Source organism: Aptenodytes patagonicus, chromosome 18 (assembly GCF_965638725.1).
Source record: "Aptenodytes patagonicus chromosome 18, bAptPat1.pri.cur, whole genome shotgun sequence".
Lineage (NCBI taxonomy): Eukaryota > Metazoa > Chordata > Aves > Sphenisciformes > Spheniscidae > Aptenodytes > Aptenodytes patagonicus.
The window spans coordinates 1,845,818-1,863,671 of NC_134966.1; the positions used below are offsets into that span (position 1 = coordinate 1,845,818).

The 17,854-nt window shown below is 51.7% G+C and overlaps 1 protein-coding gene across 2 annotated transcripts in view; it reads right to left on the bottom strand.

Annotated features, from left to right (window-relative positions):
• Window positions 1-17,854, bottom strand: part of RGS3 (regulator of G protein signaling 3) — a 90,398-nt gene that overhangs the window by 51,143 nt on the left and 21,401 nt on the right. Inside the window, exons 9-16 of one of the 2 annotated variants that reach the window (XM_076355342.1) lie at window positions 16,859-16,949; window positions 16,090-16,157; window positions 11,877-11,958; window positions 11,056-11,161; window positions 10,417-10,756; window positions 9,920-9,959; window positions 5,198-5,388; window positions 3,444-3,527 (exon numbers count right to left, since the gene is read on the bottom strand). In XM_076355342.1, the coding sequence (XP_076211457.1) occupies window positions 3,444-3,527; window positions 5,198-5,388; window positions 9,920-9,959; window positions 10,417-10,756; window positions 11,056-11,161; window positions 11,877-11,958; window positions 16,090-16,157; window positions 16,859-16,949 (1,002 nt within the window). Of the gene's footprint in view, window positions 1-3,443; window positions 3,528-5,197; window positions 5,389-9,919; window positions 9,960-10,416; window positions 10,757-11,055; window positions 11,162-11,876; window positions 11,959-14,332; window positions 14,447-16,089; window positions 16,158-16,858; window positions 16,950-17,854 lie in introns of those variants that run through there. The other variant, XM_076355343.1, reaches the window with a different exon arrangement.

Here is a 17,854-nt window from a genome sequence, read left to right on the forward strand (position 1 = left end):
TTTCTGCCAAGATTATTGGCAAGGAATTTATACACTCAGGAAGGAGTTTATATGCTCAGCTAGACTTTGATGAAAATACACCACCACACTTGCCAAAAGGAGATCCATGGTGAAGGCTTTAGCTGTCAACTTTGAACCTCACCTTGGCTTACCTGAATCAAATATTCTTCTACCATGAACATCAGGGGAGAGCAGGCACTGAAGACCTCAAGGGGTCACGCACCTACCCTCAAACACCAGCATAAGCAGTGGCTGTGCAGATGGGGAAATGGTGTAAAAAATGAGGAAGAGAAGGATATTAAGAAGCAGTGAAGAAGGGACAGAGTAAGTGGGACTAGTGTGGTGGAGGGAGGAGGCAAGGGCAAGTTTCTGGTATTCTCACCCAAATGAAAGTGTCTAAAAAAGGCTGAAAACCAAATCTTGAAACATCTGTGCCAAAGAGTAGGGTTTTGGTCAACTCACTGCGTTGGCCAAACTCAGCCACCCCCCGGAACAGGGACGTGCCAACCCCGTCCCAGGCCAGGAGTGCCAGGAACTTGCAGCACAATACTTGCGATGAGAGAGAAAAGCCTCTTGCCCTGCAGAGAAGAGTATAAAACCTGGGCATGCCGGTCCACGTCCTCCAGACTCCTGGCAGAGCTGGGCGCTTTCAGAGTTCAAGGGAGGACCATCCTGATCTGCAGACCCTGCCGGGATGGCAGAAAAGAGAGCTGAGAAGGGGGCGAGCATGGCCCACGCTGAGAAGGTACCTCAGGGCTTTGGAAAGTTGCCTCCAGGTACCTTAGAGATGGACCGAAAACGACAAAGCCCATGTTCGACACCTTGTGCGCAATCGCCTGCATCACGCTGGTTCCTCTGGCACTCCACAGGCTGGAGGGATTTCAGAAGACCATAAAAGCGGGAATTGCAACAAAGTCTAGACAGGATGTGATTAAGGCCTGAATAAGGATTGCCCCAGAGGTAAGGTCAGGGAAAGGACAGATCCTGGCAAGCCTCCAGAGAGATAGGTTGACTCCTTCAGGAGATGGGAGTTTGCTCAGTGATGAGGATGCAGTGCCAGACGTGGAAACTGCCAAGGGGAAAAGATTCTGGTTGGTTTTGGTTTTTTTTAAAGATTAAACAGGACCTCCATCTCCAGCCCCTGCACCTGGGCTCTCCTCTCTCGAGCCACTTAGCCAAAGCAGAATAACATGCAGAAAAGAGTCCTGCAAACCGCAGGAGCAGCGGTCCAGTTTGAGAGAGGCTGGGTGGGAGGAGCAGTGGGAAAATGGAAAACCACATGGAGCAAGGGAGAAAGGACCGATCGGAAACAAGACAGCCTCTGTTCGGGCAGCAGAGAAGGCTGGGGAGGGAGTGAGCTCGAGCCCAGCAGAAAGAGAAGTCAGAGGCCTTCTGTACCAGGGGAAACTCCGTTGTGTTCAGGCCATATTAGGTCTTCCTGGCTTCAGAAGTTTAGGTTCCCTTATCTCACAGCCCATCAGGACCAAAGCAGACACCCTTGCTCCACTGGAGAAGGGGAGTCTCTGGCTTTCCAGAGAGACCTGCACCAATTCCTTGAAGCTCTGCAAAGCCTGCCGTGACCCTGTGACATACTGCAGACATGAGAAAGCCCTTCCCCAGGGACATGGCTGATGTCCCAGTGTTGCTACCTACAACTGTCAGTCAGCTCCCGGCAATACGGGGCTCAGCACCACGCCTGGGTTCACACCAAGGGAAAAAGACTCCTGCCTTCCAAAGCAGACGCTGCCACATGCTTGTTCCCATTCACTGCTTCTATTTTTTCACTACGCTTAGTCACAACCTCTTGCCTTGCCCCTCTACCAGGCTTACAAAGACATCACGGCCTCAAGGCACCATCATTCTCAAACGCTGTCTCACGTTCCTGGCCAGCGTACAGCATCCTGCCCTTTCCTGGCAGCAGCTCCAAGTGGGAAATCCTCTTCCAGCCTCACGCTCATCCTTAGGGTATCGTAAGCAAACAGAGTCCTTTCCCTGATACATCCTCCTTCTGATCCTGCCCACAGCTGGGTCTCTGAAATGGCTAACGTGGCCATTTGGAGACAGAGCAGCACACCTCCTCCAAAATGCTTGTCCTGAGGCTCTCCATCGTCTAAACATGAACACCTCCATACACACACATGCTCCACCCACGCTGCAAACGGCCTTAGTTATTCATAATTATTCCACATTTGGCTGCTACTACAGACCTCTGAGTCTGACCTGAAAGCAAGCAACTCCAAACCACCCAGGAGAAGCATCCTGACTTCAGGCTGGCCACCATATTTCCAAGCCATCGCAGCAGAGCTGTGCTACACAGCCATGTGTGTACCTGATTTTCATTCATGCAGGTGCCCAGAAGACCCTGAGCAGCAAAGAACAGCAGGACAGACAGGGGAAGAGTTTTATTTACAAATCAGTGACAAGTTTCCTAATGGATCATGCAATTTCTCACGTACTTTGGCAGAAAGAAAAAAAAAATAGTGACTCAAGTCAAAGCAAGTGATGAATTACATGTTGAAAACCAGAAAGAGAGAGGAGTCACTTAACATAACACAATCTTGTACTGTTGTACTCTTATACAGGCCAGCAATATGACGTGTCTCTGGTATTCTGCTGTCGGCCACCCAGGAGGTGTTACCCAGAAACTAAGATTAGTCAAGTAAAAATTCCTCTATGGCTCTGTGAAGATGACACATTGTTCACTCCAACTAAATTCAAAACAAAATTATTCTGTACAGTCATGAGATTCTCTGAAAACGCCCCAAAAGAAACGGCAGTTTCCTTCAGCACTAGTGCGCAATGCGTGAGTGGGCTCTCCCAACTGCCGCTTCTTCTGTCCCAAATTCCAGACTTTACAGTTGGATGCAAGTGAAGCCAGCAGCAAATGTCATCAACACTTCCAAACTCTGCCGGTTTGGATGTCGAACGTTGTCACATACACAGGTTCAGCATGTAGCCAAAGCTTAGTTGTTTCCCCAGATTTTTAACATTTTAACATCCCCCTCTGATAATACTGCAGAAAAGAAGCTGAAGTAAGACAAAAGAGAGAAATTTGGACAAGACGTGACCAGTTTCAGGAACTAAATTTCTGAAAACCCCCGTAACAAGTTCTCTGTCTAGCGCTCTAACCTGGCACAAAACGTTCTTAAACTCTCTCTTTCTGAGTCTGCCGGTGGCCTCAGCTGCCGGGCTGTAACTGGCATGCATTTGCCATGCGCAGTTTCTTCTTTGTGAGCATGAAGGAAGACAAGAAAAAAAGTTGATTTCCAGCAAAGAAGAGTTTCGATATTTAGTTTATCCCATGATAAACTGACTACAAGTTTTTCCAAATATCATAGATTAATATAAGTACTGCACAATAAAACATTTCCCTTCTCAATCTACTATATAAGACTGCAGAAGAGCATGTTTAGAAAGCTCAGACAGCATGGAAAGAGTCTTACCTGTATAGTCCTGCTTCTGCTCTCATGAAGAAGCAGCTCCTCTGACAGAAGCAGAGTCCGGGCTGGGTTGCAAAGATCTAGGGGCTACATTTGAAAGGGGAAAAAGAAAAAAAAAAAAAAAGAAAGAAAGAGTCAAACCTTCCACTGGAAGTGTGGTTTGCCAGAAAAACTTTCCGCCCACCAAACCCACTTTGTCTTCCCTTTAAGCTGTAACTCATTCAGGGAGAAGCCACCCCACACCGCACTCAAAAGGACAGAAAGTCTGCAGTCCAGCTACACGACAAAAAGAAAGTCTTACACTTAACACCTACGTCAGACCCATCTATAAAAAGACAATCAGCCACTTGCCTCTTCGTACGTTAACTGTTCTGCACAGTGCGGGCTTGGTTATGGGTGCTTTTTAGCAGGAAACACAACCACAACAGTGGTACATCAGGTTCTCACGTCCCTCAGACAAGAATATTTGCTACATGATTTTATGGATTGCTCTCACAGTAAGTTAAAGCGCCTTTAAGAAGGCTGCCCTTTCTCGTGCCACGCTGCACGCTCAGCTCCCCAGTCAGCGCCTTCTCCGTTTAATGCTGGAGAAGAACAGGACAGGTTCAGTTGTCCAGACTGCAGAACAAACCCTGCAAAACCAGCCCAGGACGATCCCCCTGAGCAGCACGGCCAGCAGGCACGTGAGGGTACCTGCACAGGGGCCTTGCAGGATGAGACGGTGTGAAGCATAAAAAAGCAGTTCCTGAAGTGGCAGAAACACCCCAGACTCAATCCAAGACACAAGTTTTGGGAGTAAAGAGCCAGAAGTGCCAGTTGTGTTCCTACCAAAAGGCAGACGGTGCACACAGCCAGGGCTGGTGAATGCACTGGTGCCAACGTGAACGGCCACCCAGGTGCCGTCGGGGAGGACAGAGGTGAGCATAACCCTGCCCCCCCGCACCAGCCCAGCCCCACATTTGCCCCCAGGCAGTCCACTGGCTCAGGCCAGAGGGACAGACAACATGGATCGTGGGTTTGAGCCCAAAGGAGCTCAAGTCTGAGCTGACGTGACTGTGTCATTGCTGCTAGCAGGGGAGGACGGAGGGTTCCCCACAGCCTCAGAAATAAAGGTATTCATCAGTAACGTACTTAAATATACAGGATCAGATGAGGTTTTCTGGGATTCTGGCCATATGAAGGACAAAATGGAAGACACAGAGGTAGTTAGGGCTACTACCACCAAATTCAGGGCTAAATTTTAAGAAAATCTTTTATGGAACTGGGGAGTGAGAATGTCTTCTGTCAAGCCATTACTGCTCTGGATCCTTGTCCATGATTTTAGTGCTGGCCACCAGATAAACTAAAAAATCTTTGTTTGCACACTATAATTAACAGCACAAAGAACCCACGGGAAGAAACCATATTGATCTTCAATTACACGAAGTTGGTTGCTGAAGCCCAGAAGCTGGGATACCTTCTCCTGACTCAAGCAAGCACCCGAGGACCAGATTTGAAAGCTGAAAAGGAGCTTTCTCTTGGGCAGGACACAATTCCCTTTGAGAAAGTACCCAGCACTGTGCTGAGTACAGCCAGCTCCAGAGGAGAGAGCTGAGGATGACAGGGGATCCATGCATTCACGGTATATACTGCTGGGAAATATATCCACATGCATGACAGCCCGGACCCAACCTACAGCAGCAAGCTCTGACACAACCTGCTGCGCTGGGCACTGATTGCATTAGAACCGTTAACACCTCGCTTCCAGCTGTGCTTACCTGCACAAAGATGGGGAACACCAGCACTTTGGGAGCCAGCGTCACATACGTGCCGTAGCTGGAGTGCGGGATGTGTGGCCTCACTATGGTACAGTTCTGGTAGTTCCCATAGCTCTTCATCGTCTGCACAGTCTTCATCAGCCTGGATTTTCTCCCAGAGCCCATGTGCGACTTCCCTTTACATGCATTTCCTGGACCGACAGAGGAAGCAGAAAGAAACACAGAATCAGAAGAGAGCTCCCGCAGAGCTGCTGGACGCTGCTGGCTCGGCTCCCGCCCTCACAGGCTGGAGGAGGGCACATAAAGCCTAAGGGGAATAGCTGGAGCCAAGGGCTGCAGGGACATTCGTCACTGCGCTATCAAAGGTTCCCAGGGATTCATGAAATAACAGCACTGACTTAATTTTCCCTAATGCAAAATGAGATGTCCCTTGACATTTCTGCTCAATCAAGGGCTACTCACTTGCTGGACCAAGGACTGAACTGGATCACACCAGCAGCACAAACACATCTATGTATGTACAAACGAAAACCCAAGGAAGTCACAGCAGGCTCAGCTGCAGGCTGAGGTCTCTGGGTGTACGCTGCCTTCCGCACAATTTATGAATACGGTACTTTGGAGGAAGAGATGCAGTAGTATTATACGCACCTCCCTATGCAGTACTGAAAGTACGAAATAAGAAATACAGAACAACCCCAAACACAACTTTAAATAGTCATTCCTGAATCACAGGGGCACCAAGGAGGTTCCCACCATCAGGGAATGCCTACCTGCACCACGGAACCCTTCCCTTTCCAGGGAGGGGAAAACCATCTGTGACTAACTCAGGGCGGGAGAAAAAAAAAACCACTGGAAATTTAAACCTTGGGACATTTTTATCCACACAAGTCCTGCCTGCTCTGGATTCTGGGCATGGGAGTTAGCAAAGTGCAGGAATTTCATGTCATGGGGCGCTGGGTGGTGGGTTAATCACAGTTTTTAGAAGATACTAAGATTGGAGGCGTCAGAGAAAGGGACAGAAGTGATAAACGCATTCATGCGCATGGGATCAATCCATGCCTTTCCAAATCGCTCCCAGGGATGTGATGGTTACTCAGACATGGGGGTGTATTTATAAAGGATGACCTCATTTTGCATGAGGCTGGCACATCGTCCACTGTTTTTCAGCATTACGTTTCGACGCTGGAAAAAGTCCAAGCAGCCTGACTGGTTTTTCGCTCTGTCCCTCTTCATCGCAGAAAGCCGTTATCCTCCTTCAAAGGCGGGATTACACAAAACCTTTCCTTTGCAGCCTCCCACCTCAGCTGGTCGAGCAGAGCTACGGCTTTTCCCAACAAGCCAACACCACCTACTGCAGCCACTCCACACCTGCCAGTCTGCATCGTTAGAGGCCAGGGGACATTAGGCGGTATGTCAAACCAGTCCCAGAATCTCTAATGTAATTGATAATCCTGTGATTAAAAGCATTATTGATAATAATCAACAATTGTCATTGTTCCCTGCTAGCTGCTGCGTGGGTGAGTCCTTCCTTCCCCTATTGCTGGGCAATTGCTGCTATAGAGGATTTCTAAGCCCTTTCCTCCCAGCCCAGAGGAATGCCTTTGAATACATCCAGCAAGCTCCCACCAGCATTTTGTCTCGCGAGCACAGGCACGGGACGTGGGGATGCTCTGCCTGGATAGAAACTACCATTTCCTCAGCACCAGCGCAATGGGGCGAGAGCATCACAGACTGCCGGGAGCCGGTGCCTGTACGCACAGCTGGCTGTGAGCAACAAGATGGTTTGGTGGGCGATCTGTCGGAGGCAGCAGTGCTAAGGATGGCTTTATGCATCCTCCTCCCCAGACCCATCACATGGAGCCGGGATGAGACCAACACACAGGACCGGAACCAGAAAGGAGCTGCCGAGCTGCTGCCCGCTGGGCTGCTCTGCTCTCAGGTGTGCTGGGACAGCACGGCTGCCGAGCAGGGAGCGGTTGTGAAATACTTCCCAGTAATGACATTAATCCATTAGGCCCAAGGGCCTCGGCATTCTCTGGTGACCCCAGCATACAGTTTTGGCCATCTCTGGTGTCCCCAGGCCCACAGTGCACATCTCTCCTGCCATACGCAAACTCCCATCAAAGCAGCAACAGGACCTACCCCACTGGGGACAGAAGGAGGGACAGGTTCATGTTCCCCAAGAGCCCTTAACCCCAGACCACGTCCCGCTGGGCACCAGCAACCTGTGCTCTGTCCTAAAACTTGCAGGCACCAACTCCAACAGGAACTGAATAGGTCTCTAACCAAAAATTCGTGCCTTCTTCAAAAGAAGCCCCACTGAAACATTGAAGTGTTTTCTCCCTCTCCCCTGAAGCTGATGAACCAAACCAGCTTGGGTCCAGCAGGCAGAACTCTCCACTTGGATTTTAACATATCCAGGTGAGAAACTGGAGCATTAGCCCAGGATCCTCCCCCACAGCGATATCTCAGGAACACGTATGAGCAACCCCTCCTGCAGCCCCCTGCTAGAGCGGTGTCCCAGCAGAGACGCCCCAGCATCCCTCCCTCCCTCCCTCCAGCCACCCAGCCCCGGGCGTTTCTGCTCCCACCACAGCAGCTTTCTGCACAGTGGCTTCTGCCTTTGCACTGTAACCGATACCCATGACCTTCCCAAGCAGAAATGAGCCAAAAGACTTCTGGACACGGCTCAGAACAGATAAGGTCTCATCCAAAGCAAATATACGAACCTACCCAACATTACATATTCCATTAAGTATTAGGAAATAGCGCATTTGCTTTCAGATAAACGCCAGCAGAGCCAGACTGTGCTCTGTTGGCAATCCAGACCTGCCGTTTACTGCTTGCTTTAACAGCCTGTCTTTGCAGGGGGGTGGCCCTCGTGACCTAAAAGGTTGTTTCCACCTCTAAGTGCAATAATCCTGACAGTTTCTCTTTTCCCTTTTTCATGGTTGCACTGCCAGATAAAATCAAAACGTGAGAGACAGTTCAACATAGGACAGATACAATCTGTCTGGGCTGTTCAGGATCTGCGTTTCCTCTTACCCCTAAATCACCTCATTTTATCAGAGGAATTTATCACCTGCACAAGTCCTGTTTTCTGCACACTGGCACAGAAACGCATCCAGCCTGCCCAAAGCATGAGCTCCTGTCACTGTGTGACTGGTAGCCCGCTCTGCACCGCCGTGCTTGATCGCTGCTCAGGTTAACTAGTGCATTCTTCCCTCTGAAGACTTAACATTCAATAAACTGAAAACAATCACTAAAAATTGTTATGGGAAGAAGCCCAAGTCTTTCAAATTCCACCCTGCTGTAAGAACAAGTCCCCATGGTCCAGCTCATCTTTTCACAGGATCCGCAAACAGCAGGAAAGAATTGCAATTATCCACGGTACAAAACATCCCCTGCAGTTGAGCTGTGGAAAATTCTTCTGGCCGCAGAGCACCAGGGCTGGGAGCACCCAAGGCACAGGGGCCTCGGACCCGCGCTGCTCCCTCCTGCTCCCCGGCACCCCCACCATGGCTTTGCCAGCCCCACACTTTGCCTTCTATGGACACTGCCTCGCCTTTACAGGCAGCACAAAATTTTCTAGCTGGAAATTGTGCTGATAGCGGTGCTCACACCAAGGAGGGACTGCTGAGTTAAAGACAGTCCTGCAAGATCATGCCTAGGAGGTCAGCTCTGCTACGGACAGGCAGCTTATCCTAAGGGCATCCTAACAGACCAGGGTGCAAGCGTGGCCTCCCAAAGCTCCTGAATGAATGAACTGGCAAGAGGCGGTTCTGCATGGAGCTGGGCGTGCTGAAAATTGCAATTGCAAGTTCAACAGCAGCCAGTGAACGCCCTAGGGAGCATCTCCAGGCCTCGCTGTTCTTGGTTTGTTTCTGTCCCCAGTTTCCCACTTGAAATGACAGTCACCTGTTGACATCTAGTTCAGGGAGACCTTGTGTTAGTCTCTGCTCCCCCTCTCGCAGCCCAAGATTCATGCAGTGCCCTGCCACACACCTCACCCCACTCTTCCTGCAAGCCCATCCGTACCCGGTTCTCCAGGATGACCAAGCACACCTGTTGCCGAAAATGAGCTTATGCTTCAAAGGGTTTTTGAGGAGAGCTGGTCCAGAGACTGCCAGAGACCTTGCAGCAGCCCAGGAAATGAGTATTCCCCAAAGCTGGCACTTCAACCTGCACTAATGTCTGTACAAACCTGAGTCATGGCCATCCTCACTACCTTAGTAATAAAATGAAACTCAAAGCAGGGGCCATAGTATTGGCATCCCCAGCAAGGCATCACGTACAAGAAGCTAAACACGTCACGGAGCAGCCCAAGACACATCTGGGGAACCGCCACAACAACAATGCTTAGCATTTTCACACTTTATGCTTTCATCACACCCCTGATGGAAAGTCCCTGCCACCAGCCTCCCTTCTTCAGCTGCTCTGTGATCTCCCACAGAGACCTTCTCACCATGAGGCTCATCCAGTGACATTAGCAGTCGTGCTCTCCTCTGGGCTTGGGGGTAGGGTTCTTGCTTTTATGTTTGACACAGAGAGTAGGAAGATTATACCACCCAAAAGCCCCAGGCTTCTGCCGCTGTCCTCAAAACATGAGGGACTCCATTGCAGCATTGCAGGGCTAAGGGCAAGGATTCGCTAATGCTAGAAAGACCACGTTTAGCTCTGCTAGGTGCTCTGAGCAGCGTTTTCAGCACATCGGCAACTTACCCACAGTAGCGTTGTTCTCTTGATAGACAGGCCTCAGTAGCTGTAAGACACAACCCAGAAAGGACACAGTCACCTGAAGTAGGTTTGAGATAGACTTTACAACAACCAACTTCAAATTTTAGCATGCCAAACCCAGCAAAGCCAAAGCACTCCAAGAGAGGTGAAAATCATTTTTGCCCTATTGCCAGCAGAAAATGAGAGCAGTGACTGCACTGTGGTCTACGCAGTGGAAACACTTCCCATACCCTTACCCCTTGAGTGAGCCCTGGGAGGAGGCAGCAGGTCACTCACCCCGGCTCTACAGTCCTAGTGGTAAACGTTTTAGAAAAATAGTGAAAACTCCACCACAGGTCTGGCTTGTAAAAATGGCATGTGCTCTAGCAAACATTTAGAGATGATGCTCGATAAGGCTGAAGCACGGGCCAAGAGAGGATCCAGCAAGCACAGCCAACAGCCACATGCAGTAACTTGAGCGTGGGGCTGGGAAGGAGCCCTACCTGGCTCCCTGGGTTCAAAGGCGCTAAGATGATGTAGTTCTGGTCCGCAGTGGAGGGGACCCGGGACAGGGGTGGCATGGTGTTCTGGCTCCGCTTGCCGATCTCCGTGTACCTCTCCCAGCTGTTCAGCACCAGCCCATCGCTCCCGTCATACAGTATGTGGCAGCTCCGTCGCTGTTCGGGCCGCGAGGGCATGGTGCCGTTCTTTTCCCGCTTGTTGGGTGGTGACTGGAGGTCGTAGGCAGACTTGCAGGATGATCTGCGGATCATGCCTTCGTGTCCTGACTTGACTTGTGGGACGAGCCTCCAGACCAGTAGTATGATCTCAGTGGGACAGTTCCTGAAAGAGATGGCATGGGGCAAGTCGGAGACGGAGCAGTATGGAGTGAGGCACCCTGCATCATTCAGACAGCCATGAGCCCTGCAGTCCTTCCTCCCTCTAATGCCTCTGCCCCTGTCCCACCCTCCCCAGCCCCTGAATCCTTTCTTCTTCTACTCCAGAGAATCTTTTCCCAGTGTCCTGCATCCCTCAAAGCCTTCCCCTTCCTGTAGCCACTCAAAGCTCCTGCTGCCCTGCCCTGCGCTCCCTCAAACCATCCCTCCCAGAGCCCCGCACTGATGCTTTGGGTGAATACTCACCGGATTTCATGTGCCAGCTCTACACATTTCCAGTGCTCCACAGACTGCTCATTCAGCTGCAGCACCGTGTCAAGTTGCTGCAGACCTGCCTTTTCTGCTGGGCCACCTACGGAGAGAAGAGACAAATGCCAGTCACCTGCCTGACAGAGAGCTGAGAGTATGAGGGGGAGAAGCCCTGGGGCTAGGGGACACCCAAATAGCTTCACAGCTTGCACCACTCACTCCTCCAAACCCAATCTGTTTCCTCGAACACTCACACCTGAAAATGAAGGGGGGCCAGCTAGCCTGGAGCTTCACCTCCCAACGTGCACGCGCGCGTACACACACAGCATCTGGGACAAAGTCATAAACGCTCTCTCAGAGCTATCGCACAAACTCCCCGTGTTTCCTGGTGTGCAGTGGGGAGCACCAGGGTACAACAGAGACACCAAGTCCATCCTGCAGGTCCACACCAAGAGGGTCTACTCAGGCAACTGAGGGCTCCTGTGACCCTGCTCCCCTCTGTGCCCCTGTCTGACATCCCCCCCATGGATGCTTTCCGTAGGTCTCCCAACCAGCCTGACAGTTCTCAGGTGGGAGAGGGAAGGGAACAAGATCTCTGCAAATTACTGCAACACACTGCCAAAATAGTGACACAGCGCTAACCCAGTGGCCTCTGACCTCATCAGAGGCAACAGAGAATTCATTAAGTGAAGTTTATTGGAGGTAACCAGAGTCCTGCAAGGCACGGGAGCTTCTGAATCACAGCATGCTCTGGGAAGCAAAAAGGAGCAGAGTCATTCATTCAGATCAAGAGGGATAAAAATGATCCGATCTCTTACCGGAGTCCACTGCCTGCACACGGACTGGGGAGTCACAGCAGATTGTGAAGCCAAACCCATCGCTTCCTCGAGGGATCGTAATCTGAAGAGAGACACCGGAGTCACCCTGTTAAGTGGGAAAGCAGCCACTGCGTGTGATCAGCGAGCATCCTCCCTTTCACCCACACGCTGCCCCACAGCCTTTGGAAACGCAGACGCACAGCATTTCTAGAAGCTGTTGCAGAGCCCAAAGGAACCGTCACTCTGTGAACCCCACGGACAATGGGTCTCTCCCCTGCTGCAGCCAAAGTGGGGCGGAAAGGGTGCTAAAAAGCAATGTGAAATCGAGACGAAGATCAACAGAGAGGAATGCCGCAAAACGAGTGTTTACTGAGCACACACAAGTCTCCACTCGTGACTCTTGCAAGTGTAAGGAAAGGTCCGATAAGCCATCAGAAAGGAAAACCTGGCAGTCTGGCTCTGACACTGATTTCTAACACAGCTTCCCTAAGCAAGTCACTTAAACATTTCATTTCCAGTTGGGTAATACAGAAATAGCAGCACTCCTCTGCTCCAGAGGAAGCCCCGAGGATCGGCACACTCCTGTCTGCGAGGCATCTGTGCTGGCGCGGGCTCTGTATGCATCACCCCATTAGCTGGGGTGAGTATGTTTTCTCTCGCTGAGCTTGGAGAGGATGGATGCTGTGTTGATTTAGGCTCATTTCTCCTCCTGATTCAAGAAGCATTGAGCTTATTAATAAAATGATATTTATTTTTTGATGTTGGCTTCCAGCAGCGGCTCAGCATGACAGTTCCTGTAAATACCTGATTATCCCCCAAGACGTTTGTCAAGATCCTTGTTTTACTGACAGAGAAAAGAAAAGAAAAAATCCAACATCTGACCTGTATTATTTTGAGAACAAACAGTCAGAGAGAAGATGAAGAATTCAGCAGAAGCTGCCAAGGAGGGGAACTGGTTCCTCGCTCCTTTGCCACGGGAGGGCAAACACAGCAAGCTTTCATTTCTCTGCACCTTGTCGCTGCTCGATTGCTCGGCATAAAATCAGGCTTCAGAAGAGAAACTGTCTTTCCCTGGCAGGATCAAAAAGTAGGTCCAGTCCCACTACGCTGAGTATTTTTCTCTCTGGAGTTTCTTGGATCCTCAAACAGGGGAGGAGGCTGCTCTGTACCTTCGAACCAACCCCACATCTCAAATATAAAGCACAGGGGATCCGAGTCCTGCAGAAGTGTTACCACTGGCACCTCGGGAGCCAGCCCAGCATCTCTCCCACCACGGAGACTCCACGGTCACTTCCCAGCCCAAAGCTTCCCCCGCGCCGAGAGGTCTCCCACTCCTTCTCCCTGAGCTGGCTGGCTCTTGTCCGCCGCCAACGGAGACACCTTCCCTGTGCTACTAAATGGCAGCTTCTCGCTGCTGATGGTTCACTTTCCTCAGCTCCCACCACCAGGGCCGTTACAGGGAGTTGAACGTCCATTTTTGCCGCTGTGCACAGAACTAAGAAATATGAGCATCTGACATAAGCTGGAAGGCGGGTGGCAAGATGGTGAGAGACTCCAGCACCGCGGAGGCTCACCGTACCCATAACTTTGTCAAAAAATGCAGAAGAAATTGTCAAAATAGAGAACTGAGGTCTAAGACACAAATCACAGTCAGTTGTCATTAATACAAAGCAGAGAAGCATTCCTGCATGAGACAGTCACTATAGCCCTGCTAAGAAGTGGGCATTTTTAGTTAAGCTGGTTCTTTGTGCAATTCCCCGTACACGCTGTCCCCCACCAGAGCTTTAGCATGACATGAAAGATTAGCACAGGAGCGCAGAGGAAGGCTGACCATGAGCTGGGACCCCCAATCCAGACTACAGGGGGGAAAATCGCGTTCGAAAGTGCAGGAGCCTGGGACCTGCACAAGCAAAACCAGCACCCGGCGTCGCACACCGAGCAGGTCCAAGAGAACTTGCACTGGCTTTTACAGAGCACAGCAATTTACTTCTCATAAAGCAAGTCGCCATTGGTTGTAACCATCTTCAAGCAACACTTGACACCCAGATACATTCCCATTAAAACAATTTTTAAAAAGAGATAGTAGCAGCCTGGCAGAGACTCAGCTGCCTGCTGTGCCTGCCTCTCTAATGAGTGGTAAATTGAGACACCACCTCACAGCTTAGCGCTTTCATCGTTGGCATGCCACCCTAAATGCTCCCCCTCTATCCCCATTTACACACTGCGGCAACGGGCAGAGATCAGCCAGAGACAGCTATCTGAAGATGCTTTCCTTATACTCCCAATATTATCATTTACCAATTATAACTATAGCAAATCAACAGCCTAGAAACAGCACACACAGAGCCCAGAAATGGCAAGAAAGCCCACAGACACTTGTAAACTTAACCGAGACTTGCAGCAATGCGCACACAAATGCTGGCACACAGATTTTTTTTGCCACGGGAGATACAGACCTGTCTGTATCTCCGCTCCGAGCACACCTTGCAGAGTCCATTGAAGCGGTTCATGGCTAGAAACCCTAAACTCGCCGTTAGCCCATGAAAATCCAGTCCCCTGAAGCAGCCGTAATCCCGATCTCCTTGTATCACATGAGTGTGGAACAAACCACAGTCAAACTGGCATGACCGCCCATGGGAACCCAGCTCCAGAGAAGAATGGCAGGAAGCCACCTTTCACCTCCCCAGCCCCTCTCTGTGCTGTATGCCGCTTTACGATAAGCCAGAGGGCTTCCTGAAAACCCTAACTGACAAGGAAGAGAGAGAGTTTTATATTAAAATTCCTGTCAACTATTTAGTATTCCCTAGTCCCTGCTCTGTTGATGTGGCTTTTGTTCCCGCCGCATTCTTCAGCCGCACGGAGCACTTTGTTATTGCAATGTTCTCACAAACACTTTGAGGATGTTTAAGCGGCATTTCACAGGCACCGGCTGTGCGAGCTTCACTTCATTAAAAAGACGGCTCGCACTCGTCACACTCATAAAGGATAAGAGAGATTTTTTTGAACAAAAAGAAGAAAAAGAAAAAGCAGAGTTTGTTTTTGAAAGCACAGACCCAGAGGATACGCACATCCCGATGCTTTGTGCTCGCAGAGTTAAAAAATTAAAGACAAAGAGAAACTCTTAACCCAGCCAGCAGCAGGGCGCAAAGCAGGACTCGGCGAGTCTGCACCTTGCAGCCCCGACTGCCAGTGCTGCGGCACAACCCCTTGGAGATGGGGTTGCAACGGAGAAGAAAGCACCTTCCACACTCCTACACGGGAAAGGAAAAGAGAGGAAAGGCTCAAGGGAACCCAAACCCTGGGGCTCCCTTGCACGGCAGCTGGGGTGGCAGGGCCAGGGGAGGCTGGGGAGGGAGCACGAGGAGCCCCAGCATTCCCAGGGGACCCGGCAGCACGGCGGGGCCGTCGGAGGCGCTGCCCGGGGCCGCTCCGGGCGCATTGTCCCAGCCTGCCGCACCGCCAGGCTGGAGCTGGAAGGAGGATCGGTCTTCCTTCCCATCCACCATCTTTCAAGTCAGTGGCGACTGCCGGGGAGGAAGGGAGGAGAGGGGCGCTGGCTTTGTTTGTCTTGCTCAATCCTACGCTTTAAAACAAATAACTGAAAATGCAGCTGAGGGAAGCAAGCAAAGCGGAATTCGGCACAGATAAATCACGGGGCAGGCTGAGCCCAATTTCCGATGCAGGCCATGTGTTTGTGTTCCCATTTCCCATCCTTGCCTTTCATATAAATCACTGAGGCTCCACTATGGGCCTTCCCTTCCCAGAGCGAACGGCCCTGAAAGGAGGAGGGGAGCAGACGCACCCGTCCACGGAGACACGGAGACGGCCAGGGACTGATGCTGTGTGGCGGGCAGCCAGCCAGCCCCGTCCCCATCACTCCCGGTCCCCATCGCTCCCAGTCAATGGCTGGCGCTTTGTCTCTGTGGCAATATACTGGAAAAACAGCAGGTCCCTGTATGGCAATGGGGAGCGAGTGTGGGGTTACTACCCACATCACCCACCTCCACCAACTGGTGCTCGATCGGGATAACTAATTGCCTGTAAAAGCCATGGTGTCGACAGGGAGACTGACACAGCTCCCACCTCAGCATCACCCTCACTAATACTCTGTCCCTTGGCTCGTTTGAAACCCCTCCATGCAGGCTCCGCTGCCAGCCAGCTCCCGACCCCACATCTTCGCACCCCTGGTGGGTCATAGCTCTGCCATACCTACCTTCAGCTGCTTCATGGTTGCAGCCTCCTGGCTTTCCTGCGCTGCACCCCGACTTCCCGGCATCGGCTCTAAAAAAAAAAAACAAAAAAAACCCAAAAAAGGGAAAGGCCGTATCAGCCCAACAGCACACATCTGACAATCCCATCCCTCTCCCCCCATGCTGCATCTACACACTATATCTAAAGATCTTTACATGTCATGGGTACATCTCCTCCAGGCTGGGGCAGCCCTGCATGGCAGCAGCCGTGGGGTGGTTGCACATCTGGGGCAGGCACTGCTGTCTCACCCTGCTCTGTGCCAGCCTGTCCTCCTCCACACACCCTGGCAGCACAGCAAGGAGACCAAGGCAGGAGAAGCTCCCCACCATCCTGCACAGACACCAGGAGCCAAACAGTCCAGCCATGGGATCAGCCCCAAGTCTGAGAGGCAGGAATCAGCATAGTGAAAGGCCCAGCAAGAGGCAGAGATGTGGCTGCAAAGTTGGGGTCCCCACAGAGAGCCCCAGACAGCCACAGGTAAGCAGGAGTGAGGGTTGAAAGGGAGAGCTCGGTGCCTGTGCAGAGCCTGCTGAACTGGCCAGGGTCTCCCCCATGCCAGTCTTTTGGGATCCCGGTGCCCACCGAGCATCACAGGGCTCAGAAGTGCTCACAGGGGCATAGGCACCATGGGGTTGGGGGCTGCTCCATGCCAGCACAGGGACGGACATGAGGTTGACTCCTCTTCCAAACCTTGCCAACACTCCCTGGGACATCCCAGTGGGGAGACACACCTCTGCTCTGCTTCAGCCGCCGCGTGGCCACCTTCAGGTGCTTGGTCCTGCCCAGGTCCTCCCCGAGGAGATAGTACCAGCCACTGATCTCCTGGGGGGGAGGAAAGAAGCTGTCAATGCAGGGGCAGATACTGATCCCCGTTTAACTCAGCCTGGTTGTCCATAGCCCCAGAGGGGTCCCATTGCAGGAGCTGCCCCAGGCCAGTACACAGGGGCTGCCCAGACACGCTCGCGTACAGCGGCACAGTCTGGAGTCCTTCTCTTAGATACAGCAACAGCTAAAATTCCATCCTCCCTGCAAGGAGGGACCAAGCATCACTGAAGTAACAAGTTTCTAGGTTTTTAGAGGGAGACAAGGTGCAGAAAAACAGCCAGTCTCCAGTAAAACTGTCCATACCGTGTTTGCAGCAGCCGGCAGTCTCACAGGGAGCTCACGGCTCCAGCCTTATCACCAGAGGAGGATGCCCAACCCAGCTTTCAGCAGTGCTGGGTGCTCCCTTTGCCCCTGTCCCATACCCATGTGGCCAGGGCAGTGAAGGGGACAGAGCTGACCTTGGCGATCCCTCACCTCTCGTCCAGGGAGCTGCCGCTGTCTCCCATTGCTCCCCAGGCAGCTGGCAGAAGCCGGAGGGACCAACCATCCTGGACCAAGCCCAGGAGTCGGCTGGGGTTGCAGGAACCACATTCCCAGCAGCCAGAGGAAGGGGCCCATTTTAAATGAGTGTTTTAAAACCACAATGAGGAAACTGAGGAGAGGGGGGATGTCATGCAGCACCCAGGAGACAGGGCCAGCTCATCTCAGCCCCAGGTGAGGTCCCAGGCGGATCACACACCCACAGCATCCTCCCTCCCGTCCCTGCCAGAGCAGGGTGGTGTGCATGGGTGCTATACACATGAACGCTCCATCCTCTCTGCACACAATGACACCTTGTGAAACTCACCGCCAAAATCTGACAAGGAGGGGACATCTTTGGGGAGGCCAAATATGACCAGAGC